At 40.8% G+C, this 10153-nt stretch overlaps 1 protein-coding gene across 5 annotated transcripts in view; it reads right to left on the bottom strand.

The window, feature by feature from the left end:
* Nucleotides 1-502: 502 nt before the first annotated feature.
* The window catches only part of DTL (denticleless E3 ubiquitin protein ligase homolog), a 53571-nt gene continuing 43920 nt past the window's right edge, over nucleotides 503-10153 (bottom strand). For all 5 annotated transcript variants that reach the window (XM_002717528.5, XM_070055255.1, XM_008268444.4 and 2 more), the window contains 2 exons: nucleotides 4071-4903; nucleotides 503-2448 (listed from right to left, as the gene is read on the bottom strand). In XM_002717528.5, the coding sequence (XP_002717574.1) occupies nucleotides 2350-2448; nucleotides 4071-4903 (932 nt within the window). In that variant the 3' untranslated portion in view covers nucleotides 503-2349. The remainder of the gene's footprint in view (nucleotides 2449-4070; nucleotides 4904-10153) is intronic.

Below are 10153 nucleotides of genomic sequence, written 5' to 3'. Positions count from 1 at the left end.
GTTTTAGTGTAGTTTTAAGCTATTAGAATCGGGGATGGAGGTGGTAAACGGACTCCACTCTGAATCCCTAACACAGCGTAGCTACAAATGATCTTGATTCACCATCAGTTAAATGTGCAGCCCCAATTAAAGAGACATGTTAAAGGACTAATTAGTCAACCCTCACAAAAATAAATTGTGGGCCTGTGAACAGCCAAAAGAAAAACTCTAATACAGCACTGTAGCAATGTGCTTGGCATGTAACCAAATGGAAAATTGGGGCTGGAAATACTTGCTTAGGAAAAGAATATTACTCCACCCTCCATCAAGTAATCCAAGGCATCTTAAATCTTCAAGGGCTGATGAAGAAAGATGTATTTTATAAAAAACTCTTTCAACTTGAACTAGATAACATCCTTAGGAACAAACATTTTGTTTAGTGCACAAGTAGAAGGTATTACTACTATTTTTTTTTGTAGACTGTTTCTAGATTAATGTAAAATGCTCAGAAAAGGACATCAAATAAGGTAAAAGACTTTATTATTATTCAGGATCAGCTCAAAGTCTGACACTGACACAAGCAGGGATAGTTATTATCTCATTACATTTGACCTTTGGCACCCATTTAAGTACTAGTTTTCCAAGTGGGACATGCTGCACCCACTAGACCCTGGGCACAGTTTCTGACAGTCACGTTTACCCCAATTTCACTCAGTAGTGCTCTTGGATACGCAGGGACAAAACCAACATCATCTATTTATATTGATCGTTTTCTTTTTCATGACATTTTTTTCCTTACTGGCTTTAAAAACAACAAAGTAGCATTATTGGCAGGTATCGATCACAAATAATACCTTCCCATAGCCCAACACTCAAAAACCAAACATCAAATGTAAGTTGAATTCCTAAATATTCAGTTAAGGCCACGGTGCACTTAGTTTTGAACACTGTAATTCTAAAACCTCTCTTTGTTTTCCCTCTTTGGATAAAGCCAGGGAAAATCTATGTTTAATTGACCTATGTGGCCCTGGTTGTTACAAGCTTTAATTTATAAGATCAAAGGAATTAAAGAGCTTCCATAAAAAAACAGGTTTTCAAATCATGACGAAATAGGAATAAAGTCTACACAGCCCTCAGAAATACGGATAAAATGAATCAAATGTTATGATTGCAAGTGGACCCCCTTCCAAGCACAGAGTACATGGAAAGTTCATAAGGCTTCTTTCTATGAAGTTACAAAAGGAAAAAAACCATAAAACAAGGGTTCATTTTGAGATGGTTAATAATACATAATTGTTGTTTAAGATGTCTTGCCCATTAGTTAATTTAGATTTAGTCTCTATATACTCTCTATTAAATATCTAGGGAAAGCACAATGCCTTTTTGTCTCAGGGCTATTCTAAAAGGCTACTGCTTTTTACGTACATGAAGAGAAAGCCAAGATTTATTTTTCAGGTGTGAATATTTAGTTCAGAGCCATCATCTTTTACAAAAAATACCAACAGGAAATCATTACTTTTCTTAAAGTCTGATGTCTTATTTTAAAACAAGTTGTAGTTCCTAGAGAACTGAAGAGTTCTCCAAAAGTCAAATTCCAGCTTCAGTGTGTATGACTGCTGATTTACAAAACCTTTCTCCAGTAAATGGCAAAATCATAACCTCCCATGCAAAAGCTTGTTAAGAAATACGAGAACCTTAAATCTCATATGGAAGGTACTCTGGGAGAAAGATGGATATAGCTTTCTATTGTTGTTCTCCTCATTTCTCCAAAGAGCTGACATTTATCACTGCATTTAAAATAAAGACTTTTAACTCAAGAGATTGTATTTTAACACTAAACCAATATAAATGTACTTATCTGAACATCACATTTTTATATACGCTTTACAAAGAAAACACAAAAGCATAGTGAAAAGATTATATATTTCAAATAAAATTATGCTTGTCTGAGGCAGAACCGATCTAGGGGTCTCCAGCAGATGCCTCAGGGAGGCCTTGCGCTGTGTCTTGCAGACATTTCCCTCTGTGTACAGTTTCATGGTAACAACACTCAGTTTCTTGCCTGCATAAGCTGAGGTGTCAATATTGTAAAGAAGTTGCATAATTTAAAAAGTGAAAATTATTCACTCAAAATGCTACAAAATGACAACTTTATGAAATTTAAACCCAGCATTCACTCTGAAAAACAAACACTGTGTATAACACAACCAGTAGAAAAACCAGATCAGGTGCATTTCAGAGTTGGAAAGATTTTATCTAAAAATGAAAAGATGGCAGCTTTCTTAAAAACCAGAGTTACAGAGTCACTCTGCTGCTGCTGTCATCTTGTTTTGGTGGACCAGGATTCTGTTGACTCACTCAGACTAGAACCTATAGCTCTGTTGAGTGCTCAGGACTACAGAAGTCATCTTGGGATTTTCTATGGAAGTATGTACAGATTTTCCTCATGGAGTTGGGAGTAATGGTGACCTGGAAGAACAAAGTTGAGATTTCAGAGATTTCCCAAGATAAAAATTTAGCTATTACCTCAACAATTAAAATTAAGGGGAACCTTAATTTAGGATGCCTAGAAATTTATTTTGTCAACCAGTTTTCAGTTGCAAATACTTCTGACGGCAGGGTCTCTTTTGGCTGATCTGCACAGGATATATAGTAAAAATTTTGTAGATGGTGTGCAAGGAAAGAAGGCTTAGGACTTTTAATGTAAACAGTTAAGTCTACCAATAAGAAACAAAGAGGTTACAATTATTATCCTCTTTTAAATAAATAAGTAAATCAGCTTCTCCAATTTATAAATAAGGTAGCTATTTAAGTGGTAGCAGTTACCTTTTTCTGAAGGTCTGCATTTTCATCACATAAAGAAACTTTAGCTTTAAAGAAACCATATGAATAGCACATTATTGTTTAAAGACTCTTTGATTTACGTATTAGTGAAAACAAGTCACTGAAATTAGTTATACTCCACATTGGTGAGATCAGTTCCCCTGAAAAAACAGGATTACTCATAATTTTGAGGAAGAAAAACTTTCTCTAAGCCCCTCCCCCCATTTTCTGTAGGAAAAGTCTTGGTTGGAGACTGCATACTAAGAAGCCTTTGAAATATTTCTCAATTATCTTCCCTGAAATTATAGGATGCATTTGATGAAAGCAGGTGGAGAACGTGAACCAAGCCTATGCTTATCCAGCTTCTGCCCTTAGAAAGAAAGATGTGTTCATCTTGCCTCCTGGATTAGATTTCAACCAGCCTATGGACTTCTCCTTAACACAGAACAAAGGCTACTACGAATTACAGTGGAAACTTCCTTGACCCACCTCTCCATAACCTGCAAACAAATGAGCAGAAGCATTCTATTCCCTCTGCTGCCCACAGGTCCCTCATGGCTACTTCTGTGACCATCATTATGCTTTTCAGGGTTCAAAAATCCATTTCTGCCAGTAATATCTATTATTGTTATTATATAACTTAAATGTCATATAAGCCAATGAAATAAGAAATCTACAGAAATAAGAGGAACTATGCTATTTTGTTATACTAAAAACATTGGTATGAGCAAGAGGACTAAAAATCAGGGAGAAGTCGTAAAAATCTAGAAGAATTCTGCACTTAAAATGCTTTGTAAGTATCCGAGTTTCACTGTATTTTAACTAATCACAAACTGCAATTACAAACTGGAAACCTACTTATGGATGTTGGCAACTTTTCCATGAACAACAGCTTTATCTATAAAAAGGATGGCATACTGTCTGACAGGAGAGGAGAGGTATTTTTGAACTGATATCCTGGAGCATGAGAAAGGCTTTAGGGAATCAGGCAACAGGGCTGAGGAGAATGGGCCTTGACGAGGGGATTTTAATGGGCGTAAACAGGGTTGCCAGATAAAATACAGCACACCCACTTACATCTGAATTTCAGACAACAATTTTTTTTACTATAAATGTTCCATGCAAAATTTATCCTGTATTTTTATGTGCTAAATTTGGCAACTCTAGGAATAAATATTTTCTTTTCTTGAGCATTCTGCCTCAAGAAGAGATCTGTGTCTGTCCTCCCTCAAGCCAGGAGATGTGCCTTCCTACCACGGTTGCCTTACCGGGCCTGGTGACGTCTTTCCACTTTGCCGTCTGGAATTGGGTGTCTGGGACGATGGACTTCGTGGGGATGAATTCTCCGCTTTCCGTTTGGCTGCCATGGCCAACAACCAGTTTTTATTTTCTGGGGAGCTATTCTCTTTGCCTACCACTTCAGACCCTTCTCCACAAGGTCTCAAAGGAAGAGGTAGTGTTCCACAGCTTTCTGAAACGTAAGGACTGACAGGAGAAGGAGGCTCTGAGATACTTGTGCTAGCTCCTTCAATCTTGCTTGATTTGGTAGGACCCAGAGTGTCTTTACTTAGGTCTTCCTGGTTACCAGCAAGGCAGCACAGATCCAAATGAAGATTTTCAACTTGGCCATCAAGCTCAGTCACACAGTTGCAACTCTTCACACACTTCTGTTTCACACTCTCTAGACAGCTCGAGTCTAGCCTCCGCTTTACTCTATTTCTAGATTCAGAACAAGTCTCTGCCTGGGATGACTTCTGGCTCACAGGAATCAGGGCCTTTCTTGGAGACATGATCTTGGTCTCAGAAGCAGGCGGAGTGATGGGAGGTGATGAGGAAGGTGTTCGAGTCACCCAGTTTCTAATAGACATCTTGAACGACGAAAGTGGCTTGGGAGAGACGGAGGAGACGGAGCCTCTTCTGTTGATGGGAGACCGGGCCTTGGCAGGTGGGGTTTTAATAGAGAATGTGGGAGTATTTGAAGGAAGAGGGAGGTCTCCAGCACAGCTTGGAGCACAAGCTGCAGATGATGGAGAGGAAACGGACGGACTGCTCTTCACCCTGGGAGCTTTGGCAGGAGTACTCTGGCTACTTGTTACTGTTGCTGAAAAAGAGAGGATCATGAAAACCAGAAATGAAAGCCATACAGAGTCCCTAAATTCTCATCAAGGAAAATGACAGCTGATCCAATCATCCAAAGGTTGGTTTACCAGTAAGTAGGTTATATATATGTGATTCCTGCCACATTGATTTTCTTTTCCCTAACTGCCAGCTTCCCAACATCTTATTGCAAAACAGACACCTATAAAAATCTAGAAAATACAGAAAAATTTCAGAGCACCCAGGTAAACCACTGTTAGTATTTTCCTGTATTTGTGCATATAATATATTATACATTTCACATTCATCAAACAAAGTATAATGTATATGCTATTTGGTAATCTTTTATCTGAGAAATTTATTTTTTAAGTTGTATCTACAGGGTGCAATGTGATGTCCTGATATATGAAAACAACGTGGATGACTATATCAAGCTAATTAACATGCCCACCCCCTCACATACTCATTCTTATGTGACAAAAACTTTACTATTATCTGCATTCACTGGGCTGTATCATAGACTCCAGAATTTATTCCACATATACAAACACTTATATGTTGACATAAGTGAAATTTTGTACCTTTTACCAGTATCTCTCCAGTTGCTCCCCTTGATATCAGCCCCCGGTAATCACTGCTTAGTTTCTATTTCTATGCATTGGACTTTTTTAGATTCTACATATAAGTGGGATCAGGTCATATTTGTCTTTCTGTGCCTGGTTTATTTCTCTTAACATAGCATCCTCCAGGTTACATGCATGCTGATGACAAGACTCCCACCGTTTTAGGCTGGAGAGTAGTCTACTATGTATACATATCATAGTTTCTTTATCCATTAGCCAACTGATGGACACTTACGCTGATTCTGTATCTTGACTCACAGTGAAAAATGCTAGAGTGAATGTGAGCATGCAGATTATCTCTTCCACATACTGCTATCACTTCTCGGGATACATATCCAGAAGTGGAACTGTGTGATCACATGGTAATTCTATTTTCAGTTTTTTGAGAAACCTCCATACTGATTTTACCAATACTCATTACCTTTTGTCTTTTTGATAAAAGCCATTCTAGCAGGTATGACGTGGTATCTCATTTTGGCTTTAATTTGCATTTCCCTGATGATTTTCTTGTACTTGTTGGCCTATGTTATGTATTCTTTTGAGAAGGTCCTACGTCCATTTTTATCCATCAACAAAGGATTCCAACAGTAAAGCTGTTAGGTTGTTGATGCTGGGCAAAGAAGCACTAACTGCACAAGGATTCTCAGAGAAGCACAGGTCTAAAACCTGGCGCATTCACTTACTATGTGACTTACGCCCAATTCTGCATCTCCTTGGACTGTTAACACATTCAGTGGAGATAGATTTTAACTAGATAAGGTGACTAGCCCTCATGTGGCTTCTCACCTTAGTTTACAAATGACTACTGGGGCTGGCATGGCGGTGTAGTGGGTAAAGCAGCTGCCTGTGATGTTGGCAACCTAACTGGGCACCAGTTTGAGTCCTGACTGCTCCACTTCTGGTACAGCTCTGCTCATGTGCTTAGGAAAGCAGTGAAAATGCCCCAAGTACTTGGGCCCCTGTACCCATGTGGGATACCTGGAAGAAGCTTCAGACTGGTCCAGCTCCAGCGGTTGCAGCTATTTGGGGAGTGAACCAACAGATGAAAATCTCTATGTAACTCTGCCTTTCAAATAAATAAAATTAAAAAAAAATTTTTTTATTTATTTGAGAGGTAGAGCTATAGACAGCGAGAGGGAGAGACAGAGAAAAAGTCTTCCATCTGCTGGTTCATTCCACAAATGGTTACAACGCTCAGAGCTGGGCCGATCCGAAGCCAGGAGCCAGGAGCTTCTTCTGGGTCTCCCACATGGGTGGAGGGGGCCAGGATGCTTGGGCCATCTTCCACTGCTTTCCCAGGTCACAGCAGAGAGCTGGATCAGAAGAGGAGCAGCTGGGACTAGAACTGGCACCCATATGGGATGGCAGCATCGCAAGTGGAGAATTAATCTACTGCACCACAGCATCAGCCCCAATAAGATAAAATCTTACACAACACAAGATCATATCCTACCCCTATGGAAAGGACTTAGTAAAGGATCCTGTCCACAGAGCTGCTCCTCCATGTTTCACAGCTTGACTGCTGTCATTACTTCAGAAGGAAAGAAGAGCTTTCATTTGCTGCACTCTCAAGAACAGTCACTGCACTGCTACCACAGACATTTGTTCCACTTAAGTGGGCTCAAGTGTACACTCAGGGTAGAAAGTTCTACTGTATATGCTGAGTCTAAGGCCAGGTCAAGAGGAGAAGGAAGAGCTGGGCTAGGGACAAACCAGGCACCAAAGTTTCTGATACTGCCATGGCACGGGTGGGAGGTATTTTTGAAAGGTCAGCAGGAAACAGATGTATCTGAAAGTTGGGGTATGTCCTCTTCCTTCTGGATGTTATGATGGTGGGGGTTAAAGCCAAGATTTTTGCTAACTTTGAAGATTAGAAAAACTCAGTCAAATTTCATTTACTTTCATTTTTCATTTATTTGAAAGTCAGAGAAACTGGTTCACTCCCCATATGTCTGCTAAAAGCTGTGGCTGGGATAGTCTGATGCCAGGGGCTGGAAACTCAATCTGGGTCTCCCACATGGGTGGTAAGGATTCACATACTTGAGCCATTATTTGTGGCCTCCCAGGAAGGTGTGTATTAACAAGATGCTAAATAGGAAGGGGAGCTGGGATTGAGCCTAGACACTCTGAAAAACGATGTGGATGTCCCAGACGGCAACTTAATGGGTTGTGCCCCTAATTTTTTTAAAATCAGTAACTAGGTAATAAAGTAATAAAAGTTCATTGTGAAGAAATTCAAGCAATACAAGGGGAAGAGGGTGAAAAGTAAAAACTCTTTATAACCCTTCATTTCACTCAGATTCTTGTGCATTTCACAATTTTCTGTGTTTATTACCACATACAAAAAGTATATGTTTATCGTACCTTAAAAAGGAAAGCAAAACTAACAGATTACCCTATTCCAATGTATTCGCAATGTTTTGCGATTTTGCTCTTTTATCTTTTTCTCTGTAAATCTTTTTTTTTTTTTTTTTTTTTTTTTTTTGACAGGCAGAGTGGACAGTGAGAGAGAGAGACAGAGAGAGAAAGGTCTTCCTTTTGCCGCTGGTTCACCCTCCAATGGCCGCCGCTGCAGCCGGCGCACCGCGCTGATCCTGGCAGGAGCCAGGAGCCAGGTGCTTTTCCTGGTCTCCCATGGGGTGCAGGGCCCAAGCACCTGGGCCATCCTCCACTGCACTCCCTGGCCATAGCAGAGAGCTGGCCTGGAAGAGGGGCAACCGGGACAGAATCCGGCGCCCCAACCGGGACTAGAACCCGGTTTGCCGGCGCCGCAAGGTGGAGGATTAGCCTATTGAGCCACGGCGCCGGCTTTCTCTGTAAATCTTAACATGGGTGTATAGCATTCTTTTTAACAGCTGCAAAGTATGTCACTACACTGGCTTAAAATTTGACATGCCATTTTCTAGTTTACATACTTAGATCAATTCCTTATTGCCCTAAAGTAGTATATAAGATCTGATGACACCACAGCATAGACTGGGTTACTGTCCTAAAGGCTTCCTGACAGTCAGCTCCTTTCAGGAATTAGAGCTTCCTAATAATCCATTCGCAGCTTCTTTCTCTATGAAGGTTTGCCACCTGGCCTTTCACTCATCATGTGCACGCTCTGCTGCTTTAGGGTCTTGTTACAGGAGATACTTTCTGCTTCCTAAACACGCTGTGTACAGTCACATTTCTGTTTTTGTTCATGTGGTTTTCTTGCCAAGTCTTTCCCTTCTTTGTCAGGCAAAAGCTCTTCTCATGTTTCAAGGCTCTAGTGACAATGTTAACTGTACTGTGACACATTCCCAAACTTCTTTCCTCTTTTCCCATGGAGTTCCCAGAGCTCTTTGTTTATAGAGCAAGGAGAAATGTTTAAAATGTACCATAGTTTTTGCATCTGCCTTCTAGACTGTGAGTCTGGAGGGCAGGTGAGGCTGATTTACTCATCTGCAGATCTAGTGCAGATCTAGTGTCCCCCATAGTGCCTTGAAAGGAATTACTAAACACAGTTAAACTTGATGACTGTTAAAAGGGTGAAGTTCCAGGAAACAGAAAACTGACTGTAAATATCCTGCTGACTGTGAGACTGAAGCAGGCATCTGAGATGGAAGAGGTAAGACTTCTTTCTCTTTAAAGTAAGAATAATGATCTCTGTCATTCAATAATGCCTACACTAGAGGTTCTCTATCCTTGCTATACAACTTCCCTGGAACTTTATAAAAACACAGGTACTGGCCGGCGCCGTGGCTCACTAGGCTAATCCTCTGCCTTGCGGCGCTGGCACACCGGGTTCTAGTTCCGGTTGGGGCGCCGGATTCTGTCCTGGTTGCCCCTCTTCCAGGCCAGCTCTCTGCTGTGGCCAGGGAGTGCAGTGGAGGATGGCCCAAGTGCTTGGGCCCTGCACCCCATGGGAGACCAGGATAAGTACCTGGCTCCTGCCATCGGATCAGCGTAGTGCGCCAGCCGCAGTGGCCATTGGAGGGTGAACCAACGGCAAAGGAAGACCTTTCTCTTTCTCTCTCTGTCCACTCTGTCAAAAACAAAAACAAAACAACAACAACAAAAAAAAACCACACAGGTACTTACTTTCAGAGGTATTGAATCAATCACTGGGGACACACCAACTTTAAAAAAGTTCCACAAGTGTTTGTGATGCAAAGCCAAAGAATAGTACTAGTGATAGAGCAGATGCTGGCTGGGAAAAGTAGGGCAGAGGGGAAAGAGGCTGTGCCTTGGCACATCAAGTCTTTCAGTTCTTTGTTAAAAAGGCCAGAAGAGAAGAAATGAAACCCAGGAGAGCAACGAAGGCTTGCAGAAGCAATCAGAAGCTTGGAAAAGCATAGATACATAATTCTCAAAATGGCAATAGGGATAGCAGCAGCCAATCTGTTGCTAGAAGTTTCCTAAGAGGGTCAAATGACCCAGGTATCAGCCTTTGGCACCTGAGTCAAGTTGTAGTGCTCTTCAGAGAATCCCTAGCATCATCCAGGAATGGAGGAATCAAGGCATAATTTGAACTTTAAATTTCAGTTTAGGTGTTAATGTGAACTTTGTTTTGTTGTGTTAAATTCAGGGAAAAAAACAACTTTTAGCAAAATATTGGAAATAAAACATGTAATGAATAGATTAGCTAGGTAAACTGTGGAACA

Source organism: Oryctolagus cuniculus, chromosome 13 (genome assembly GCF_964237555.1).
Source record: "Oryctolagus cuniculus chromosome 13, mOryCun1.1, whole genome shotgun sequence".
Lineage (NCBI taxonomy): Eukaryota > Metazoa > Chordata > Mammalia > Lagomorpha > Leporidae > Oryctolagus > Oryctolagus cuniculus.
The sequence above is the reverse complement of the archived record's forward strand: the minus strand, read 5'-3'. Positions and strand labels throughout refer to the sequence as shown.